Genomic DNA, 24,947 nt, shown 5'->3' on the forward strand with positions numbered 1-24,947 from the left:
ATTATTTCAATCTTTCATCATTGACATTTTCTGTCGTCATATGTGATTTTTATTAAGTTGACCTATGCTTCTTCTCTACCAATTTTCTTCAGAAGTTATTTTATCATAAATGGGTGTTAAATCAAAAAATAATATTTTGTATAAGTTAAATGTACCTGAAAATAATGACCTAGGAGTTTTCAAACTCTTATACTTGTATAATTACATATTTATTATGAATAGTATTTTGTGCTTTAGTTACTTCATGTATGAAAGAAGATAATGAGTTATATAATTCATATATGTAATGATATAAGAAGGCAGAGTGCTGTATAAAATATATCTCACTAAGTGATAGACAGCCCAAGCAGCACTAATAATTAACAAGAATTATTTCTGATATCTGAAATAAGTAGAAAATGTTGAAGTCTCAACATCCACTGCTACAGAAATCTAATCAGGACAAGAAGGTCCTGTCATAGGACCTTCAAGAATAGTGTCTGCCTGGCTTCTGTTTCTCCGCAGAATCTAAGGGCTGTCTAGTAGCGCATCCCAGGGAGGTGAGTAGAGAGGGAAAGAGGAGCTAATGAGAGTGAGGACAAGGAAGGAAACAACTTCTTTTAATTGCCCCTATCCCTAGATACTCCATTGCTGGTGAGAGAAAATCCTGAGGGAGCTTTTTGTTTCTGATGAAACCTCTTGTATGTTGAAACCCTAGTAAACATGTGTGGCTTTTGGCAAGTGCCTCTGGTAGCATGATAAGGAAGTTCCTAGAAAATCAGGGCTGTCAACCTGTAGCATCTGGATGAAGAGTCAGGGACTCCTGCATTGATCCCTAAGTAAAGAGGGTCCAGGAATTTGTGGTGAAGCACCATCCCTCAGTCACATTCTGGTGAGTTCAAAATTTTTTCAACAGCATCTTCAGAGGTACTAATAGATGCTTTACAAGACAAGACTGAATAAACAGTCTCAGAGAATGATAGCTCAAAATGTCTTATTTCTTATTTAATATTTAGATGATCTTTCAACTCACATAACTAATGTTCTTTTTCTATGCAACAAATATACGAAGCATGTTCATAATCATAATAAATGTAGTGGAAATTTTTATTAATATCAAGATAAGCTAGAAAATATAGCATTTTTATTCTATTCAAGTAGTAAAACTAAGAAAGTTATTTTGATTTAAGTTAATTTTTAAAAGTTTGGGCCAATTCCAGCTGAGCTCAGGGCGTATTCCCTGCTTATTCCCAGCTATGCTTGAGATATCACTGCTGGTAGGGCTCGAGATGTTGGCAATTTGTGGATACCGGGGACGAAATCCAAGGCAAGATTTGTTCCAACTGTACTATCTTTCCAGCCAAGGAAGCCATTTAAAAATGGCTTTACAATAGAAAATGCATTTTTTAAATTCTCTTCTAAATCTTGGAATGTTCTTTTTAAATATGAATCAATAATGACCAGAAAGTTCTGTTCTGGGGCCTTGCAAACGCTAGCCAAGGAAGGACCACGGTTTGATCTCTCCATGTCCCATATGGTCCCCCCAAGTCAGGGGCAATTTCTGAGCGCTTAGCCAGGAGTAAACACTGAGCATCAAACGGTGTGGCACAATAAAAAAAAAGAAAAAAAGAAAAAAAGAAAGTTCTGTCTAAAACTGTGTAGTGCTAAGGTTCATTCTATAGTACAGAGCTAAAAGAGATAGTTACATATGATATTACACACATTGGTATATTAGTTTTATTAAGCTTTTGGGGGGTAATCAACCATGGAACCAGACCAAATACAGGCACAAATTGATCTATCTGTTTGGACACACTTGAGATCTGTTTCACATTTTGATTGCATAATGGGACAATAACTATTTCACACATTGCCTTCCTATCTTCATCCATAGAATTCCCAGCAGAAAATGTCAACAGGAAACGATTCCTCAGTGACCAAGTTCATATTCACTGGACTGACAGCATGGCCGAAGCTCCAACTACCGCTCTTCTTCCTCTTCCTCACAATCTATGTAGTCACTGTGGTGGGAAACTTGGGCATGATCATACTCATTGGGCTCAGTTCTCACCTTCACACCCCCATGTACTTCTTCATCTGTAACCTGTCCCTCATCGATTTCTGCCAATCCACAACCATTACCCCCAAAATGCTGGTGAATTTTGTGACTGAGAAGAACATCATCTCCTACTCTGAATGCATGACACAACTCTATTTTTTTATTGTTTTCGTCATATCAGAGTGTTACATGCTGGCAGCCATGGCCTATGACCGTTATGCTGCCATCTGTAGACCCCTGCTCTACAATGTCACCATGACCTATGAGGTCTGCTTTTGGATGGTAGTTGGGGTGTACAGTATGGGCATAATTGGAGCCACTGCTCACACAGGCTGTATACTAAGGGTTCATTTCTGCCAAGTTGATAGGATCAACCATTACTTTTGTGATCTTTACCCACTCCTGGAACTCTCCTGCTCCAGCACTTACATCAATGAGGTGTTAGCTCTATGCTTCAGTGCATTTAATATTTTTGTTCCAACCCTGATCATCGTGGCCTCCTATGTCTTCATCATTGCCAGCATTCTCCGCATTCGCTCCACAGAGGGTAGGGCCAAAGCCTTCAGCACCTGCAGCTCCCATGTCTCAGCGGTGTCTGTCTTCTTTGGCTCTGCGGCCTTCATGTACCTGCAGCCATCATCTGTGAGCTCCATGAACCAGGGAAAAGTATCCTCTGTGTTTTACACCATAGTCGTGCCTATGCTAAACCCCCTTATCTACAGTGTTAGGAATAAAGATGTCCAAGTTGCCCTGTATAAGGTCCTGAAAAAGAGGTTTACCTTGTGAAAATGAAAACAGATTTGCTCTAGCAAAATGTATATTTTCCTGAGTATTTTTGATAAGAAAGAATGCACTAAATTTTTACAATTAATCAGATTTAATTGGGGAACAGGTCAAAAGTGAGAAGGCTATCACTAAGTAGACATGGAGACTTAAGTAGCCCAGATTCTGAGTTGCCAGAGACCTTTTGCCCTTACTAGTCCCATTCATTTTTTCTGATGATTGCTTTAATCTTCCAAGGTTCAACAGCTTGAGTATTTTTAATATGCCTGTAGATTATTTGTCAGATTTATTGTCTTAATTTATGATATACCCATCTGGTAAATACATTTTTATATCTCAATTCTTATGCCCATAGGTCTGTTTAATTATAGTTGAATAGGGCAACGGTTCTAGAATAATGATCTCTAAAATCAATATTTTTAGTTGTTAGTAATCTATACAATTTAATTAATCATTAATAGTAAATGCAGAAATTAATTTAAAGAATGTTGGCATATATGATTGATAAGATTTAATTATGGGCTGAATTGATAGCACAGTGAATAGGGTATTTGCCTTGCATGTGATGGACCTAGGTTTGATCCCTGGCTTCATGTATGGTTCCACATACCTGCTAGGGATGACTCCTAAGCTCAAAGTCAGGAATTGCCCCCAAATACTGCCAGATGTGACCCAAAGAACAACAAAAAAATTTCATATATCATATCATAAAAAGTATACAAGTGGGGAAGAGATTGAACCAATATGTAGCCTTGGATGCAGTATGTGTACATATCTATATATATCAAAATATTTGGGGGGAAAGGAGGTCCACCCGGGAGTGCTCAGGATAACAAATAGTTCTCTTGTTCTAAATCATGATGCCTTAAGAACAGGAGAAATAGTACAGGAGTAAGGCTCTTGACTTGCACACTGACAACTCCAATTTGATCCCTGAACTTCATCTAGGTATTTGAGCCCCAGGAGAAAGAGTAAGCCCTGGACATTACTGGTGTGCCCTCTCCTGAACCAAAACTAAACTATACAGTACAGGGCACCCTAAGTGTCACCTTCATGTCATTCCATAAAAGCAGAACTTGTGGTGAGGGAGGGAAGGGATTCTTTCTTGGAAAACTAAAGGGAATTTCCTTCTTGACTTTTCAAATAATATGATTCCTTATTGTCCATGAAAACATTAATCTGTCTATATTATCTGTTCCCATTGCACATGTGTATACATATAAAGTTTATTTGGACATGTTTTATATACAATTAGCCATTGTTATTATCTCAATGTTTTGCCAGATTTATGTGTAATTTTTATTATTCTTTTCCGTTTTGAAACAAGCAGCATCTACTACATTTTCCCTTTATTGATGACTGGTAGATAAAATTACTATTTTAGAACTGTTGGCAATGTCAAGCACTCATTTACATAAAGTAACCATTAAAGACTATGAAGAATGATTAAAAACGTCTGTATTGGGGCTGGAGTGATGGTAGAGTGAGTAGAGTTTGCACAAAGCTGACCTGGGTTCAACTTCCAGCATCCCATATGGTGCCCTGAGCACCGTCCAGACTGATTGTTAAATGCAGAGCAAGGAGCAAGCCCTGAGTACTAACACTGGTGACTCAAAAACCAAAAACCAACAAAAATAAATCTGTACTGTATGCAGTAATCAAGAACTGGAGAAGTTTTGCTGTTAAAATATTATAATGGGAAGAGGACAGAGTGAAAGTACAGTGGGTAGGGCATTTGTCTTGCACTGAGATTTAGCCAGATTTTTCCCAACATTTCGCTGAGCTCTGCCATGAGTAATTCCTGAGTGCTATCAATTGTATTTCCCAAAGAAAAAAATAGTATATATATTATAGAGGTATCAGATATATTCCAAGAGGGAGTTGGAGCTCTCGTGAACAAAGGAAATAAATGAAGTGGACTTTCTCCAAATGAGAAAATACCCGAAGCAAAAGATTCCCTGCACCTATACAGAAGGATGTTAATAGATGTTCTAGTAACTAAAGAGAACATGATAAATAAATTGGTCCATCCACGGTGGAGAGAGGACATGAAAAAAAAAAAGTAGTCCAACAATGGCCACCAGGTTAAACTTATATAATGTTCCAGAGTTTCCTCTAACTATATCTGACTCAAATATTCTATTAAATTTAAAATTAAACAGATTATGCATAATTACCATTTTTAAGTCATCCTATATCACCTAATAAACTTTAGAATAATTTATCATATTATATTTATGTTGAACACAATATTTAGGATTGACTTGATCTGTCTCTCTCTCTCTCTCTCTCTCTCTCTCTCACACACACACATACACACACACACACACACACACACACACACACACACACAGTCTCTTTCCAAACCTCATGTTTTGATAACTATTGCTTTGTAATACAGTTTAAAGTTGTGGAAAGTAATGCCTCCCATACTTTCCCATACTCCCATTACCAAGGAGTGCTTTAGGTGTTCGAGGGTGTTTATTATTCCAAATGAAATTCAGAAGTGTTTTATCCAATTAATTGTATTAGATAATTTGCTGGTCTCTCATTTGGGTGCTTATATGTTTAGTAGTGTCATTTCTTTCTGTTGCACATATCCCTTTATTAGTACGATGTGTCCATTTTGGTCCCTTACAACTTTTCTGAGTCTAAAGTTTATGTCGTTTGATATTAGTATGGCCACCCCAGCTTTTTTAAGGTGTTGTTTGCTTGGATAATTTTCCTCCAGTGTTTGATATTGAGTCTATGTTTTTTCTGATTATTCAGGTGTGTTTCTTGTAGGCAGCAGAAGGTTAAATTCATCTTTTTGATCCATTTAGCCACTCTGTATCTCTTAACTGGTACATTTAGTCCATTGACATTGAGGGAGATGATTTTCATGGGATTTAATGTCATCTTTGTGTATAAGTTTGGCATGTCTATTGGTCTGGCTTGTCTTAAAGTAGACCTTTCAGTTTTTTCTTTAAGGCTGTTTTGCATTTGTAAAGTTTTTGAGCTGTTACATATCTGTGAAGCTATGTATCCTTCCTTCAAACCTGAGCATCAGTTGGGCTAGGTGCAGTATTCTAGGTGAAGCCTCCATTTCATTCAATCTTGTCACAATATCCCACCACTGTCTTCTGGTCTTGAGAGTTTCTTGTGACATGTCTGCTGTAAATCTTATGGATGCTCCTTTGAATGTAATTTCCCTTTTTTGATATTTTTGCTTTCAGTAGTCTTTCTCTGTAGGATTCGTCATTGTGACTAGAATGTGTCTTGGGGTGTTTTTCTTCAGGTCTCTTTTACCTGGTACTCTTCTCGCATGCAGAATTTGATTGTATGAGTCTTTAGCTCTGGGAGTTTCTCTCTGATGATGTCTTTGACTGTTGATTCTTCCTGTGGATCCCATTCCTGGGCCTCTTGGACTCCAATGATTCTTATGTTGTTTTTGTTGAGTTTATCAAAGACTTCTATTTTCATCTGTTTACATCTTTGAGTACTTTTTCTATTGTATGATTGTTTGCCTTAAGGTCCTTTTCCAATTTCTTCTGCTGTATGGAGTTGTTCTGCAATTGATATTCCAGTTCATTGATTCTATCCTCGGCTGCTGTTACCCTGCTGAAGACATTTTCCATTGTGTTTTTCAGTTCAGCTACCGTGTTTTTCAGATCTATTATTTCAGTTTGAAGTTTTTTGATTTCTGTCTTTGTGTTCTGTTCAGCTAGAACTACATTTTCTTTGAGTTACACGAGAATCCTCCATATTTCTATTTAAAACTCCTAATCTGAGAGGTTAATCATATGGTTGGTATTTTTTGGGTCATCAGAGCTATCATCTTCATTCTCTGTGAATGGTGTTTGCCTGTGAAGTTTCCCCATTGTCACACTTGTAGTGTGATTTTTTCTGCGTTTATGGTGTGGTTCATTTGTTAGAAAGAGCGTACAGGCTCGAAGTGAAGCGGAGCAGATTGGCCTTGCTCTTCTGGAGCCTCTAGGAGAGCGATTTTGCTGGGCACTTCTTGGCCCACTTGGCCCACTCTACACAGAGAGTAGAGAAACTCACACAGGAACATGAACAGTCTCTCCCAATTGGTAATCACACAGGGGCAGTGAACTCCTGCCTGACCTCAGAGACAAAGGAACTGCCTTTCTGCAAATTACTGCTGATAGTGGTTGCCACTCAAAGACTCAGTCTTCATTGGCTTTTCTGCCTGGGCAACTATAGGAGAGCAATTTTTTGGACCATTCTCAGCCCACGCAGGAGAGGTTCAGGACACAGAACAATAAAGAAACACGCACAGGTGGCATGCACAGTCTCTCCCAATTGGTAATCACACAGCAGAGACAGATTCCTCCCACCTCATGGATGTAGTTTTAATTGAATGTAGAATTAATCATAGCATTTGTAATAAAATTAGAGACTTGTTTGATATCAGACCCAAAACCGTAAGATGTATAGAACAATACATAGGTAAGACACTACATGAATACATTGAGATGAAAGTCATCTTCAATAAGAAAAACATCACTCTCCAAACAAGTGGAAGCAGACTTAAACATATGTGTGAGAAGGAAAGAAACCATTAGAATTTTTTTTCCTTTGGGCTCCTGACATAGATGTGAAACATTGGGTTTTTGAGATTATAAATTGTAATCAAGAACATCACGGATTCTGTTAGAGTAACAGTAAATTTTATGCCAAGCTATATCAAAGCTCATAATCTTTAGTCAAATTTAAGATACACACTAAATAAATAAATGAATAATAAATTTCTGAAGTTATTTCCCAATAGCAAGAGGAAATAGAAGAGGAAAAGGGGGGTAGTTTTGGTATGCTAAATTTGAATGTTCTCCAAGGGCTACTGTTAACTGTATTTATTCTAAAGAACTCTTGAGGCATAAAATGTAGAACATTTTAAATTGAAGACTGAATAAATGTGAGATCATATATTAGTCACATATAAAGTTCCTGAAAAGTCTGAAAAAGTAAAAAATGATAATCGTTTTTCTCTAAATTTAAAAAAAAGCAATGTTGCAGAATAGTAATAGAGATATAGGTGTTAAAGACATGGCAACTCTCTGCTAATACTAATCATCTTGGTTTTTTTTTTTAAGAATTTAATTTTTTTGTTTGTTTTGTTTTGTTTTGTTTTAGGGCCACACCCGGCGGTGCTCAGGGGCTACTCCTGGCTGTCTGCTCAGAAATAGCTCCTGGCAGGCACAGGGGACCATATGGGACACTGGGATTCGAACCAACCACCTTTGGTCCTGGATCAGCTGCTTGCAAGGCAAACGCTGCTGTGTTATCTCTCCGGGCCCAGAAATTAATTTTTTTATTTAAAGAACTTTATTACATACATGATTGTGTTTGGGTTTCAGTCATGTAAAGAACACCACCCATGACCAGTGCAACATTCCCATCACCAATGTCCCAAATCTCCCTCCTCCCCACCCAACCCCCGCCTGTACTCTAGACAGGTTTTCTATTTCCCTTGTACATTCTGATTATTAGGATAGTTCAAAACGTACTTATTTCTCTAACTAAACTCATCACTCTTTGTGGTGAGTTTCATGAGGTAACCTGTAACTTCCAGCTCTTTTCTTTTGTGTCTGAAAGTTATTATTTCAAGAATGTCTTTCATTTTTCTTAAAACCCATAGATGAGTGAGACCATTCTGTGTCTTTCTCTCTCTGACTTATATCACTCAGCATGATAAATTCCATGTACATCCATGTATAGGAATATGTCATGACTTCATCTCTCCTGACAGCTGCATAATATTCCATTGTGTATATGTACCACAGTTTCTTTAGCCATTCATCTGTTGAAGGGTATCTTGGCTGTTTCCAGAGTCTTGCTATGGTAAATAGTGCTGCAATGACTATAGGTGTAAGGAAGGGATTTTTGTATTGTATTTTTGTGTTCCTAGGGCATATTCCTAGGAGTGGTATAGCTGGGTTATATGGGAGCTCAATTTCCAGTTTTTGGAGGAATAAAGGTTGAACTAGACGTCATTCCCACCAGCAGTGGATAAGAGTTCCTTTCTCTCAACATCCCTGCCAACACTGCTTTTTCTCATTCTTTGTGATGTGTGCCAATCTCTGGGGTGTGAGGTGATACCTCAGAGTTGTTTTGATTTGCATCTCCCTGATGATTAGTGATGTGGAGCATTTTTTCATATGTCTTTTGGCCATTTGTATTTCTTCTTTGTCCAAGTGTTTGTCCATTTCTTCTTCCCAATTTTTGATGGGATTAGATGTTTTTTATTGTAAAGTTCTGTCAGTGCCCTGTATATTTTGGATATTGGCCCCTTATCTAATGGGTATTGGGTGAATAGTTTCTCCCACTCAGTGGGGGGCTCTTGTATCCTGGGTGCTATTTTTTTGAGGTGCAGAAGCTTCTCAGTTCAATATATTCCCATCTGTTAATCTCTGCTTTCACTTGCTTGGAGAGTGCAGTTTCCTCTTTGAAGATGCCTTTAGTCTCAATGTCCTGGAGTGTTTTACCTATGTGTTGTTCTATATATCTTATGGTTTTCGGTCTGATATCGAGGTCTTTAATCCATTTGGATGATACCTTCGTACATGATGTTAGCTGGGGGTGTCTAAGTTCAATTTTTTGCAAGTGGCTATTCAATTGTGCCAACACCACTTGTTGAAGAGGCTTTCTTTGCTCCATTTAGGATTTCTTGCTCCTTTATCAAAATTAGGTGATTGTATGTCTGGGTAACATTCTCTGAGTATTCAAGCCTATTCCACTAATCTGAGGGCCTGTCTTTTTTCTAATACCATGCTGTTTTTGATAACTATTGCTTTGTAGTACAGTTTAAACTTGGGGAAAGTAATTCCTCCCATATTCTTTTTTCTAATGATTGCTTTAGCTATTCTAGGGTGTTTATTGTACCAAATAAATTTCAAAAGTGCTTAATCCACTTCTTTGAAGAATGTCATGGGTATCTTTAGAGAGATCATTAAATTTGTACAATGCTTTGGGGAGTATTGCCATTTTGATGATGTTAATCCTGCCAATTCATGAGCAGGGTATGTGCTTCCATTTCCGTGTGTCCTCTCATTTCTTGCAGCAGAGTTTTATAGTTTTCTTTGTATAGGTCCTTCACATTTTTAGTCAAGTTGATTCCAAGATATTTGACTTTGTGTAGCACTATTGTGAATGGGGTTGTTTTCTTAATGTCCATTTCATCCTTATTACTATTGGTGTACAGAAAGGCCATTGATTTTTGTGTGTTAATTTTGTAGCCTGCCACCTTGCTATATGAGTCTATTGTTTCTAGAAGCTTTTTGGTAGAGTCTTTAGGGTTTTCTAAGTAGAGCATCATGTCATCTGCAAACAGTGAGAGCTTGAATTTTTCCTTTCCTATCTGAATTCCCTGGATATCTTTTTCTTGCCTAATCGCTATAGCAAGTACTTCCAGTACTATGTTGAATAGGAGTGGTGAGAGAGGACAGCCTTGTCTTGTGCCAGAATTTAGAGGAAAGGCTTTCAGTTTTTTCCATTGAGGACAATATTTTCCTCTGGCTTGTGGTAGATGGCCTTAACTATATTGAGAAAGGTTTCTTCCATTCCCATCTTGCTGAGAGTTTTGAGTGTTGGACCTTATCAAATGCTTTCTCTGAGTCTATTGATATGATGATGTGATTTCTGTTTTTCTTGTTGTTGATGTTGTGTATTATGTTGATAGATTTATGGATGTTAAACCATCCTTGCATTCCTGGGATGAAACCAACTTGATTGTAGTGGATAATCTTCTTAATGAGGCATTGAATTTCATTTGACAGAATTTTGTTGAGGATCTTTGCATCTGTGTTCATCAGCGATATTGGTCTGTATTTTTTTTTTTTTTTGGTAGCATCTCTGTATGGTTTAGGTATCAAGGTGATGTTGGCTTCATAAAAGCTATTTGGAAGTGTTTCTGTTTTTTTTTGATTTCATGAGTCTTGCCAGGATTGTTAGAAGTTCCTGTTGAAAGGTTTGAAAGAATTCATTAGTAAATCCATCTGGGCCTGGGCTTTTGTTTTGGGGCAGACATTTGATTACTGTCTTAATTTTCTTAATAGTGATGGGTGTGTTTAAATATGCTACATCTTCTTCATTCAATAGTGGAAGATAATGAGTCCAAAAATTTATCCATTTCTTCCAGGTTTTCATTTTTAATGGCATAGAGTTTCTCAAAGTAGTTTCTGATTACCCTTTGAATCTCTACCATATCAGTAGTGATCTCTCCTTTTTTATTCCTAATATGAGTTATCAAGTTTCTCTCTCTTTCTTTGTTAGTTTTGCCAGTGGTCTATCCATCTTGTTTATTTTTTCAAAGAACCAACTTCTACTTTTGTTGATATTTTGGATTATTTTTCGGGTTTCCACTTCATTGATTTCTGCTCTCAGCTTTGTTATTTCCTTCTGTTTCCCTATTTTTGGGTCCTTTTGTTGAGGACTTTCTAATTCTATGAGTTGCGTCATTAAGCTATTCAGGTATGCCCCTTCTTTTTTCCTGATGTGTGCTTGCAAAGCTATAAATTTTCCTCTCAGTACCACTTTTTCTGTGTCCCATAGGTTCTGTGTCTCCATTGTCATTTGTTTTCAGGAAGGTTTTGATTTCCACTTTGATTTCATCTTGGACCCACTGGTTATTTAGTATTGGGCTGTTTAACTTCCAGGTATTAAAGTTTTTCTTCTGTGTCCCTTTGTAGTTCACAAATAATTTCAGAGCCTTGTGGTCAGTGAAGGTAGCCTGCAAAATTTCTATCCTCTTGATATTATGGAGGTATATTTTATGTGCTAGCATGTAGTCTATCCTGGAGAATGTTCCATGTACATTAGAGGAGAATGTGTATCCAGGCTTCTGGGGGTGGAGTGTCCTGTATATATCTTCTAGGCCTCTTTCTTCCATTTCTCTTTTCAGGTCTTGTATATACTTGTTGGGTTTCAGTCTGGTTGAGCTGTCAAGTTTTGACAATGCCATGTTGAATTCTCCCACAATTCTTGTGTTGTTATTGATATTATTTTTCAGATTTGTCAACAATTGTATTAAATATTTTTCTGGCCCCTCATTCGGTGCATATATGTTTAGGAGAGTGATTTATTCCTGCTGTATGTATCCCTTGATTAATACAAAATGTCCATCTTAGTCCCTTACAACTTTCCTAAGTAAAATGTTTGCATCATCTGATATTAGTATGGCCACTCCAGCTTTTTTATGGGTGTTGTTTGCTTGGATGATTTTTCTGCAGTCTTTTATTTTGAGTCTATATTTTTTCTGACTATTCAGGTGCATTTCTTGTAGGCAGCAGAAGATTGGATTGAGTTTTTTGATCCATTTAGCCACTCTGTGTCTCTTAACTGGTGCATTTAGTCCATTGACATTGAGAGAAAGAATTGTCCTGGGAGTTAGTGCCATCTTTATATTGAAGTTTGATGTGTCTGTTGGTCAGTCTTGTCTTAAAGTAGGCTGTTCAGTTTTTCTTTTAAGAATGGTTTTGAGTCTGTAAAGTTTCTGAGCTGTTGTTTGTCTATGAAACCATGTATTGTTCCTTCAAACCTGAAAGTGAGTTTTGCTGGGTGCAGTATTCTAGGTGAAGCATTTATTTCATTGAGTTTTGTCACTATGTCCCACCACTGCCTCTGGCCTTGAGTGTTTCCGGTGACAGGTTTGCAGTAAATCTGAAGGATGTTCCCTTGAATGTAATTTCTCTTTTTGATCTTGCTGCTTCCGGAATTCTGTCTCTATCTGTGGGATTCCTCATTGTAATCATCTTATTTGTAAATAAAACTTTATATCAATGTACTTTATGTTCAATTTAACATATATTTGAATTTAGATCACTTTATGACACTTTCTTAAATTTATTTAAATTTTTTAAATTATTTTTAGCTAACTGACTTTCATATTCAAAAATGATATTTTAAATTCACAAGAATGGAAAACCTAGGGTGAAATAATCCATGTTCCCTATGGAAAATGCTGTTCTTCACTAATTTTCAGTAAAATTTTGAGCAAAAACTATGGTTCAAAGAAAACCCATTTTTTATACCTCAATTTTTGGACCTTACCAGGCAGTCCTAATAGTCCTGGTTTACTACTCAAGGATCACTCTTAGCTGTGCATGTGGTCTATATAGAGTATAGGGAGTCGCTTGGCTCTGAAAACTATTTTTATTCTGAAGAATTTGGTCATCTTTTGTGCAGATAATTCCCACAAGAAGCATTAACAATGGTAAAGAAAGTCAGAAGAGACTTCATCAGTATTGAATAAATCAGAAAACGGCCAGAAAATCCCCTACTGTGGAATGATCTCTCTTATATGTGGGACTTAAATATGCACAGCAAGGTATCAATAAAGGGTCAAAGGCAACAGAACAGAACTGATCCAGTGGTAGGTGAGGGGGAAGATTGAAAGGGAGGGGCATTTGGGTTTTGTGGGGGGCATGTAGTGGTGAAGAAGAGAGTGTTGGAATGCTGTGCATCAGAAACCATCTTTAATAGTATTATAAATCACAGAAGCTTAACTTAACAATTTACACAATAAAATTAACTAGAAAATGGTGGTCTGATAATGCCCAGAAATTCTGAAGAGTAGTTGTATTTGCATTTGGAATAAATGAGATTTGGAAAAAGACTGTGTGTGTGTGTGTGTTTGTGTGTGTGTGTGTGTGTGTGTGTGAGAGAGAGAGAGAGAGAGAGAGAGAGAGAGAAAGAGATCAAGTCAATCTTTAATTATTGTGTTCAACATAAATATAATATGATAAATTATTCTAAAGTTCGGTCTGGTGATATAGGATGACATTTAAAATGGTAGTTGTGCAAAATCTGTTTAATTTTAAATTTAATAGAATACTTAAGTCAGATATAGTTAGAGGAAACTCTGGAACATTATGTAAATTTAACCTGGTGCCCATTGTTAGACTGTTTTTTTTTTATCATGTTCTTTTTAGAACATCTATTAACATCCTTCTGTATAGGTGCAGGGACTCTTTTGTTTAGGATATTTTTTCTCATTTGGAGAAAGTCCATTTCATTTATTTCCTTTGTTCATGAGAGCTCCAAATCCCTCTTGGGATATATCTGATACCCTCTATAATATATATATATATATATATATATATATATATATATATATATACTATTTTTTGTTTGAGAAGTACAATTGATAGTACTCAGGGATTACTCATGGCTGGACTCAGTGAAATGTTTGGGGAAAATTCAGGTAGATCGCAGTGCAAGACAAATGCCCTAACCACTGTACTTTCACTCTGTCACATTCCCATTATAATATTTTAATAGCAAATCTTTACCGGTCCTTGATTATTGCATATAGCACAGATTTATTTTTGTTTGTTTCTGGTTTTTTTGAGTCACCTATGGCAATACTTAGGGCTTGCTGCTTGCTCTGCATTCAATGATCACTACTGGTGTTGCTCAGGGCACCATATGGGATGCTGGAAATTAAACTTAGGTCAGCTTTGTGCAAACACTCTACCCACTATATCATCACTCTGGCCCCCATACAAATATTTTTAATCCTTCTTTACATTCTTTAATGGTTACTTTATGTAAATGAGTGATTGACATTGCCAAATGTTCTAAAATAGTTATTTTATTTACTAGTCACCAATAAAGGGAAAATGTAGTAGATGCTGCTTGTTTCAAGACCGGAAAGAGTAATGAAAATGACACAGAAATCTGGCAAAACATTGAGATAATAACAATGGATAATTGTATATAAGACATGTCCAAATATATTTAATAACTATCTATACACATGTGAAATGAGAACAGATAATATAGAGAGATTAATATTTTCATGGACAGTAAGGAATCATATTATTTGAAAAGTCAAGAAGGAAATTTTCTTTAGCTTTCTGAGAAAGAAAACCCTTCCTCTCTCACCACAAGTTCTGCTTTTATGGAATGACATGAAAATGACACTTAGGTGCCCTGTACTATAGTTTTGTTTTGGTTCAGGAGAGGGCACACCAGTAATGCCCAGGGCTTACTCTTGCTCCTGGAGCTCAGATATCTACATGAAGTTCAGAGATCAAATTGGAGTTGTCAGTGTGGAAGTCAAAAGTCTTAACTCCTGTATAAATTTTTCTGTTGTTAAGGCATCATGATTTAGAACAGGAGAACCATTTGTTACCCTGAGCACTTCGAGGTGAGCCTCCTTTCCCCCCAAATATATTTATATATACATATACATATATGTACATACATATATATATATACTCATAAGCATCCAAGGCTATTTATTGGGCCAATTTCTTCCCCACTTGTATACTCTCTTATGATATAAAATATGGAACTTTTTGTTGTTCTTTGAGTATAATCTGGCAGTATTTAGGGATAACTCCTGACTCTGAGCTCAGCAAATGCCTTATCCACTGTGCTATCACTTCAGCCCAGAATTAAATATTATTGATTATATATGCTAATGTTGTCTAATCTGTGCATTTACTATTCATGATTAAGTAAATTGTATAAATTACTAACAACTAAAATGATTGATTTTAAAAATAATTCTAGAACTGTTGCCCTACTCAATTATAAATAAACAAAGCCATGGGCATAAGTATTGAGAATATAAAAATGTACTTACATAATGGGTGTATCTCATAAATTAAGACAATTAGTCATGTTCAATAATCTACATGCATATTAAGAATACTCAAGCTGGGCTGGAGAGATAGCAGGGAGGTAAGGTGTTTGCCTTTTATGCGAAAGGATGGTGGTTGGAATCCCGGCATCCCATATGGTCCCTCGAGCCTGCCAGGAGTGATTTCTGAATGTAGAGCCAGGAGTAACCCCTGAGCCCTGCTGGTGAGACCCAAAAACCAAAAAAAAAAAAAAAAAAGCTGATAAACCTTGGAAGATTAAAGAAATCCTTAAAAGAAATGAATGGGATTGGTAAGGGTTGGGGGACTCTCTGGCACCTCAGAATCTGGGCTACTGTCTCCACGTCTACTCTGTGATACCCTTCTCACTTTTGCACTTTTCTCCCAGTAAATCTGATTAATTGTGAAAATAAGTGCATTTTTCCTTACCAAACACCTCAGGAAATTATGCATTTTGCTAGAGCAAAATCCATTTCATTTACGCAAGTTAAACTTCTTTTTCAGGATCTTATTTAGGGCAACTTGGACATCTTTATTCCTAACACTGTAGATAAGGGGGTTTAGCATAGGCACGACTATGGTGTAAAACACAGAGGATACTTTTCCCTGGTCCATGGAGCTCACAGATGATGGCTGCAGGTACATGAAGGCCGCAGAGCCAAAGAAGACAGACACCGCTGACACATGGGAGCTGCAGGTGCTGAAGGCTTTGACCCTACCCTCTTTGGAGCGAATGCGGAGAATGCTGGCAATGATGAAGACATAGGAGGACAGGATTGTCAGGGTTGGAACAACAATATTGAATGCACTGAAGTAGAGAGCTAACAACTCATTGATGTAAGTGTTGGAGCAGGAAAGTTCCAGGAGTGCGTAAAGATCACAATAGTAATGGTTGATCCTATCAACTTGGCAGAAATGAACCCTTAGTATACAGCCTGTGTGAGCAGTGGATCCGATTATGCCTATACTGTACACCCCAATTACCAGCCAAGAGCAAACCTGATACGTCATGGTGGCATTGTAAAGCAGGGGTCTACAGATGGCAACATAACGGTCATAGGCCATGGCTGCCAGCATGTGACACTCTGATATGACAAAAAAAATAAAAAAATAGAGTTGTGTCATGCATTCAGAGTAGGAGATGATGTTCTTCTCAGTCACAAAATTCACCAGCATTTTGGGGGTAATGGTTGTGGATTGGCAGAAATCGATGAAGGACAGGTTGCAGATGAAGAAGTACATGGGGCTGTGAAGGTGAGAACTGAGCCCAATGAGTATGATCATGCCCAGGTTTCCCACCACGGAGACTACATAAATTGTGAGGAAGAGGAAGAGGAGCGGTAGTTGAAGCTTGGGCCATGCTGTCAGTCCAGTGAATATGAACTTGGTCACTGAGGAATCATTTCCTGTTGACATTTTCTGCCTGGAATTTTATATATGAAGAAAGGAAAAAAATGTGTGAAATAGGAATTGTCCCATTATGCAATCAAAATGTGAAACAGATCTCAAGTGTGTTCAAACATTTAGATCTATTTCTGCCTGTTCTTGGTTTGGTTCCATGGTTGAAGACCCCAAGAGTTCAGTAAAGCTAATATACTGATGTGTGTAATATCATATGTAACTATCTCTTTTAGCTCTGTACTATAGAATCAGCCTTAGTATTGCTCAGTTTTAGTACAGAACTTTCTTGTCATCATTGATTCATAGTTAAAAAGAACATTCCAATATTTAGAAGACAATTTAAAAAATGCAAGTTCTATTTAAAGCCATTTTAAAGGCTTCTTTGGCTGGAAAGATAGTACAGTTGGACCAAAACTTGCCTTGGATTCAGTCCCTGGTATCCACAAATTGCCAATATCTTGAGCCCTACCAGCAGTGATATCTGAAAATAGAGCCAGGAACAAGCCAGGAATAAGCCCTGAGCTCAGTTGGGTTTGGCCCAAAATTTTAAAATTTAAATTAAATTAAAATAACTTTCTTAGTTTTACTGGTTGAATAGAATAAAAATTCTAAATTTCTAGCTTATCTTGATAGTAATAAAATTTCCACTACATTTATTATAATTATGAACATGCTTGGTGTATTTGTTGCATAGAAATAGACCAACATTAGTTATGTACGTTGAAGGATTATCTGAATATTAAATAAGAAATAAGACATTTTGAGCTATGATTCCCCTGGGACTGTATACTAAGTCTTGTCTTGAAAAGCCTCTATTAGTAACTCTGAAGATGCTGTTGAAAAAATTTTGAACTCACATTTGATAATAACATGGTAAAGAGGAACTAACACTTGTATATGACTGACACTAGAATTAAATTGCCAATACTGAGTATGACTAAAGAGAACAACTGGTAAACATGAACACTAGAAAGTTTGCTATGGGCATTTTAGGAACAAAAAGTGAATAAAGTGAGATCCTCACTGTTTAAGATCTTGCAATCCAAATAGAGTAGGGAGGTAGACTAGATGGTGTGAAAAAGGTCATGTTCACATGAGTCCTTCACAAAGAAGGTGGAGTGAAATGGACTGGAATGGTTCCAAGAGAGCTTGTGCCTGGAAGGGTTAGCAGACACAGATAACTCTACATACTATTCAGGATGAAAAAATTAGTCTCACACTCTTTAGTTTAAAAATCTAGATGAAAATAATTTACTCCAAATAGCTGCAGAACAATAACATTAGAATTAGGTTCATCACATGTTAGTACCAAGGGCATTTACTCTGGTGAGTTAGCTACCTCAATGCCCCAAATCTCTGTGTATCTAAAAAAAAAGTGGAGGTTAAATGTCTCAAAAAGACATTTCTCTACTTTAAGCATGCTACAGTAAAGGATGAGTAGTTAGCTTTAGCAATGCCTGTAATGCTGTGAAGAAGCCAGACACTCCTTGACACTCTGAAACACAAAATTTCTAGAATACAGGGTGCTCGGACACTTACCGCCTCTCTCTTCTTGAAAACCTTATTCTGCAGTAGATGCTAATCTTACATTAAGTTCCTCTACAGAATGTGAGTGAAGGATGGTGCCCCACCACAAACTCCTGGACCCTCTTTAAATAGGCAGAGTCAGTCCCAGACTCTTCATATAGATGTTACAGGTTGACAGCTCTGGTCTTCTAGGAGGCACTTGCCAAAAGCCACACATGTTTACTAGGGTTTCAACATACAAGAGGTTTCATCAGAAACAGAAAGCTCCCTCAGGATTTTCTCTCATCAGCAATGGAGTCTCTAGGGAGAGGGACAATTAAAAAAAGTTGTTTTCTCCTTTCTCCTTACTCTCATTAATTCCTCTTTCTCTCTCTACTCACCTCCTGGGATACCCTACTAGACAACCCTTAGGTTCTGGGGGGAAATGGAAGCCAGGCAGACATTATTCTTGAAGGTCCTATGACAGGACCTTCTTGTCCTGATTAGACTTCCGTAGCAGTGGAAGTTGCGACTTCAACATTTTCTACTTATTTCAGATTTAGGAAAGAATTCTTGTTAATTAGTAGTGTGGCTTGGTCTATCTAGCACTTGGTGAAATATATTTTATACAGCACTCTGCCTTCTCATATCATTCCATGTATGTTCTTTCATACATGAAGTAACTAAAGCACAAAAATATATATATTCATAATAAATATATAATTATACAATAGCACCAAGCATAAGAGTTTGAAAAGTCCTAAGTCATTATTTTCATGTACATTTAACTCATACTAAATATTATTTTTGACTTAATGCTCTTATGATAAAATAACTTCTCAAGGAAATTGGTAGAGAAGAAGCATAGGTCAACATAGTAAAAATCACATATGACCACAGCTAACATCATCCTCAATGATGAAAAATTGAAATAATTTCAAAGAGCAAGCATAAGACAGTAGTTTTTATTTTCACCACTCTTATTCAATGAATTATGGGAAATCCTAGAATGAAAAGTTAGGCAAGAAAAAGGAAATAAAGGAATAAAAATTGGAATAGAAGTAAAACTATTATTCCCCATTGCATAGGATGTTACATATAGAAAATCCTAGAGACCCTGAAGTACATAGGTGGGGGTACTTCCATGGCAATTACCTTGGGGAAATATTATAAACCAAGCTAAAATTTCCTGCTGACTTTGCCAGGCCCTCCCTCTGGGACCTCAATGGTAGGGGCCTGCTGGGCTAAGAGACAGTCGCACCCTTTCTCGTCTATTGTGACCACCATCCCATCCCTCTCCCTGGCTTCCTATGCTTCCCACTGGAACATCTTCATTAAAAAATTGTAATCATTAACTGGTATAGTCAAATAGAAAGAAGGCTTTTAGATCCACAGAAATTAGCATGTCTATGTGCAGCAGCAAAGTAGAAAAGAATGAAATTTAAAGAAAAAACCTTATTTACAATCATATCTCAAAGAATGAAGTCTCTAGGAGGAAACATAAAGGAAATAAAAAACACTATTTTTGTTTTCTTTTGATTGGTAATCGCACCTGGTGATATTTAAGAATCACTGCTGATGGTTCTTAGATACTGTATGGAGTGCTTGGGATAAAACCTGAGACAACTGCAAGCAAGAAAAGTGTTCTTTTTCTTGCTTGCAAAAATAACCTTTGTACTATCATGCAGGATTTTATGAAGTGGGGAAAGTGTTCTTTAGCATTTAAAGTACTGACACTGCTATAGAAATACTCTGGAAAGAGTTATCGCTGATGCATTAAGAACAAGAATTAGCAAAAACACCTACATTGTAAGGCTAAGTGTCCCAGAGCCAATACAGATAATTTGACAGGTTCCCTGGTCCCAAACACAGTTCTGTACCAAGATACAGAAAGTCAGCATAAGTCCCAGAAGGTCCCAGCATGATTCCCAGAAAATGGTGAGGGAGATGACCCTGGCAGTACCTAATTAAGATGTCTAAGTAGGTTTCTCATACCCAGATAGTGGGTACAGTCACCAAGCAAAATACAATCAGTAGGATGGAAGTAGCATCTAAACAATAAGAAAAAAACCCTCCTGATCCTGATTCTCTGGCTTAAGTCACATACATTCCCAGGACTAAGTCATACAGAGACCTACCACAGACAGGGAGCCCCATCTTCAAGAAGTGTCCATAAACCCGGGCAAAGCACAGGACAACTTGGACTCCATTTTAGGAGGAGAGGCCAGCAAGCACTCCTTATCTTCATAAACTGTAAAGATGCCTCTCAACAAATTCTCTCACAACCCCAGACACAGTTGGCAGCCTCAGCAATTACTCAAGCATGCTTTCATTTTTATATGTTTGCCTCATTTTTCAGTTCTATCCTTTGCATGTGAGAAACACAGGCAACCGCTTTGCTTCCTTGATAAATTTTTCTTCCATAGGTGTCTACTTGCTATTGACTTCAAAGTTGTTGAGTTTGACATTTGAAACATCCGAGCATCTGGTTCCAAACACTATAACCAATTTCATTCTTGCTTCACTATCATACTTCACTTTTCCCCAAGTCAATATAAACCAGCTTGTAAATTCCTTCCCCACCCCCAAACACTGCATTGATTGAATTGCAAAGATTTTGTTGCCATGTTGGTCTATGTATCACACCTTGATAATGCTGTGTGTTTCTCACACTTGTCCTGCCTTTTACTACTCGGAGTCCCTGGTCTTGTTCCCTCAGCATTTACATCCAAATCAGATTTGATCTTTAGAACAAGGTCCCACCTGCCTCCCCAGTCAATGTTTTAATTATCCAAGCTAAAGGCAACCATTTTTCTGCACTATTAGTATTATATGCTTTTACCTTTCTTTTTTGTTGATGTAGTTTTTCATTAATTGTTTATAGATATTCAACCATCCTTGAATCCCTGTAATAATCCTAGTTGGCCATGATAAGTGACTCTCTGAATAGTTTGTTACAGTTAGTTTGCTAAAATTTTGTTGATAAATATTGCCATCTGTGTGCATCAGGAATATTGGCCTCTAGTTTTGTGGGCTTTTATTTGTAATGTCCTTGTCCACTTTTATTATCAGGTCTTATAAAATGTGTGTTGGAAAGTTACTTATTTGACACTGAAGGTGTTTGAGAAGGATAAGTCATAGATTATTTTTGAAGACTTGGTAGAACTCACTAATAACATAATCTGGTTTTATGCTTTTGTTTTGGAGTAGAATTTTTATTACTATTTAAATTCCATTGATTATAATTGATATAGGGTTTTCGGAATGGTCCCATATATAGTGAGGAGAAGAAAAGAAATTGAGTAAAGGAGGAGAAAACAAATGTAAAATAATGGAAGACAGGGGACTCAGGTGCATTGGTGGTGTTAAGGACAGAGCTATATATCCAAGCCACAGAGTCAACAGCAATAAAATCATGAGACTCAAACTCTAACAACTAAACTTTAAAAGAGGGCCTGTTATGATGGCAGAACTGGTGCATGGAATAGACTCTGGGAACACTGATGGAGGAAGGTTTATACTGGTGGTGGGATTGGATCTGAAACATTGCATGTCTAAATACAACTATAATAACATTTTAAATCACAATTGTTTAAATAAGTTAAAAAGCATGTTCATTTACAAAAAAAGACTTTTTGTTTTCTCTTCAATCTTGAGAGATGTTTAGATTCTGCTAGCTTCCCTACCTTAGTGCCATAGTTTTATGTGATTCCTTTGTCTTTATGGGAGTGTAACTTCTGTCTTCTTATTTATTAAATAGGAAAGTTTTTTACATTTTTATGGCTCAACATATTTCTTGAATAGTATGGTACCCTGTGTACCTGTCTGCCTCTGTTCTTGGTGGTAACTTGGATGTACAGCCACAGTAGAAGAGCGGAAAGGCATTGCTTTAATTGATCCTTAATATTAGATACTTCTTGCAAATCATTTTAATGATGTTTCAAATGGTGATCATTGGGTTGCTTCCAGAAGTAAAATTAGTAATGACAACACAGAGCTTGAGAGGCATAAGCCTGACTCTTTGGCTTTATTTTTGGTGTCATAAAGTGCATAGAATTGATGCTTGAGTACATTTGCTATGACAGTTTTTGTTGCTATGGCAACAAATATCTTACCAGAAAGTAGCTTATATGAAAAATAAACAGGGTAAAAGCATGCATTTAGCTAATCAAAATTAACTAAGTTCTCTAGCTACCTACTCTGGTGGAATGGTGGGGGGGGCCTCTGTCTAGGAATAGACTTGTTTTGGATAAGAAAGGCTAAAATATCCTGTTCTGTTATTGGCTTCTATGGGCAAAGAACCCCCCATAGCCAAATACCAAAGACACCAAATACACCAAAGAGTACAAAGCTACAACCTTTAGTCAAGTTCTTGGAGTGAGACTAAATGTTAAGGAGAACAAAAGAAAACACTAATTCCAAAGAGATTTAAATATTGATAAATAGAAAATAAATGGAGCAGTCTGGAGCCAGGCAATGACTAGAAGGGAACCAGAGCAATGTTATAGGAAGCAGAAATGCATGTAGGCCCATGGGATTAGCCTGCTGTTTTGCCTTGCTAAATAATTTGACAGAAATGTTGCACCTATGTAAAGTTATATAATGTTTATTTAATGAAAATCTAGAGAAACATTAAATAAGCAAATTTCTACAGATTTGCTTATATATATATTATATATTATACACACATATATATATATATAAGATTTGCTTGTATATATAAGATTTGAAGGTGTCAAAATAGAGAAAAAATAGGGTATCTAAGGGAAAAACCAGTTCATAGAAATTATGAAATTACTTAAGAGTATCTTAAGGGAAAAACAGTTTCAATAGTAATTATGAAATTTTACATTCATTTAAATAACTATGTGGAATTCATCTGTATCTTATTGATCAAGATGGGAAAACAGTACAGCTTTTGTATACACCCAGTCTGAGAATCCTGAGAAAAATGAAATCTAGTATTCCTATATGACTTAGCAGTTCTGCTTCTGATTATATTTCCCCAAGAATAGAAAGCAGGATGTGAAAGAGATGTTTGTATACCCAGTGGTTGACAACAACAGCATTCACAATGACTAAAAATAGAGAAGTAGCTTACCATTGAGGAGGAGAAACAAGACAAGGTGTCCTCAATATAATGATGTAATTACTCCCAGCCCTGAAAGAGGGGAAGTGAGAATTCTGCAATAATGCCCACAGTCCAAACGGAGCCTCGTAGGACTAAGGTAAAAAAAAATAGGGTGTGGCATGTCATCAAAGAAGAATACAGTGATTATTCTTTTTTTTTTTTTTTTTATTTATATTTTTTTTTTTTTTTTTTTTTTGTGGTTTTTGGGGCCAACATACCACGGTGACGCTCAGCGGGTTTACTCCTTGGCTAATGCGCTCAGAAGTCGTCTCCTGCCTTGGGGGGAGCCATATGGGACGCCGGGGGATCGAACCGCGGTCCGTCTCCTAGGCTAGCGCAGGTAAGGCAGGCACCTTACCTCGAGCGCCACCGCCCGGCCCCATACTGTGTTATTCTACTCATCTTATATATTCACTCCTCCAAGTTGTCAAAAAGTTCTTGGAAATTGTGGATTTAAGTAAAAGAACATGTAATAATAACATGTTTCCCCATAACCCATCTAACATGATTTCATTCAGTATTAGTCAGGATTGTTGTGGATTTTTTTTCTCATTAACAGTCACACAATACTAAACAAAAAAAGAAACCTTATTCAATGACCACCTGAACTCAAAAAATCAGGAAAGAGAAAATTTAATGGTGATTGCAGGAGTGTTGGGGAAGAGAAAGTGTACAGAAAGGAGTTTTATTGTAGTGTTAAAAAATTTAAGGTCAGTTTTACTTTTTACAATGATATAAATAAAATAATTTTTTATTTTCCTCAAAAAACTGACCTTTAGTTTATCCAGAAAATTTATATATATTTTATAATGCTAATAAAGAGAATATGCTTATATTTATAGTATACAGATTATATAATACATTTGAACATGGTAAAAAATGCAAACAGTGGAAAGACAAATTTTTTCTTCAGTATTCACAACTGATAAAATTGGGTGCATACAAGATAGTATGGCAATAGGCTTATCTTCTTTATCTGTTTTCTTTTTATGTTGGGGTGAGGTGATTTGGAACCAATTCTGGTGGGAGCTCATAGGTTTATCTCTGGACCTATTCTCAGGGTTTCACTTCTGGCAAATTCAGGGGACCATATGAGGGTTCTGGGATCTAATCTGAGTCAGCTGCAAGCAAGGCAAATTCCTGCCCACTGTACTATCTCTCTGGATCTAGAATTCAGAACTTATTCCAGAACATAAATGAGATAAAAATTTTTTTGTTTTTTCGTGGCCACACCCATTTGATGCTCAGGGGTTACTCCTGGCAAAGTGCTCAGAAATTGCCCCTGGCTTTGGAGGGGACCATTGGGACGCCGGGTGGATCTAACTGTGGTCCTTTCCTTGGCTAGTCGTTTGGCAAGGCAGACACCTTACTGTAGTGCCACCTTCACCGGCCCCAAGATACATTTTTTTAAGGAAAAAATTAATCTTATTTTTCTCTCAAAGATCTGTGATCATAATACCAATTTTATTGATGAGTTTCT

General features: G+C 37.0%; 3 protein-coding genes across 3 annotated transcripts in view; 2 read left to right on the forward strand and 1 right to left on the reverse strand.

The window, feature by feature from the left end:
* LOC126015454 (NADH dehydrogenase [ubiquinone] 1 alpha subcomplex subunit 6) overlaps positions 1–24,947 on the forward strand; it is a 566,806-nt gene that overhangs the window by 335,644 nt on the left and 206,215 nt on the right. The window lies entirely within an intron of this gene.
* On the forward strand, positions 1,880–2,824 carry LOC126015462 (olfactory receptor 150-like). Its single transcript, XM_049777989.1, has one exon. The coding sequence runs from the start codon at positions 1,889–1,891 to the stop codon at positions 2,822–2,824; it is 936 nt and encodes a 311-aa protein (XP_049633946.1). The 5' UTR covers positions 1,880–1,888.
* Positions 15,904–16,854, reverse strand: LOC126015459 (olfactory receptor 150-like). The gene has a single exon (XM_049777986.1). It carries the CDS (start codon positions 16,843–16,845, stop codon positions 15,904–15,906), a length of 942 nt encoding a protein of 313 aa, XP_049633943.1. The 5' UTR covers positions 16,846–16,854.

The sequence above is a fragment of the Suncus etruscus genome, chromosome 8 (genome assembly GCF_024139225.1).
Source record: "Suncus etruscus isolate mSunEtr1 chromosome 8, mSunEtr1.pri.cur, whole genome shotgun sequence".
Classification (NCBI taxonomy): domain Eukaryota; kingdom Metazoa; phylum Chordata; class Mammalia; order Eulipotyphla; family Soricidae; genus Suncus; species Suncus etruscus.

Excerpts from the sequence above, each read along its gene's own strand:
- LOC126015462 (XM_049777989.1), top strand. The coding sequence starts at position 1,889 with ATGTCAACAGGAAACGATTCCTCAGTGACCAAGTTCATATTCACTGGA.
- LOC126015459 (XM_049777986.1), bottom strand. The coding sequence starts at position 16,845 with ATGTCAACAGGAAATGATTCCTCAGTGACCAAGTTCATATTCACTGGA.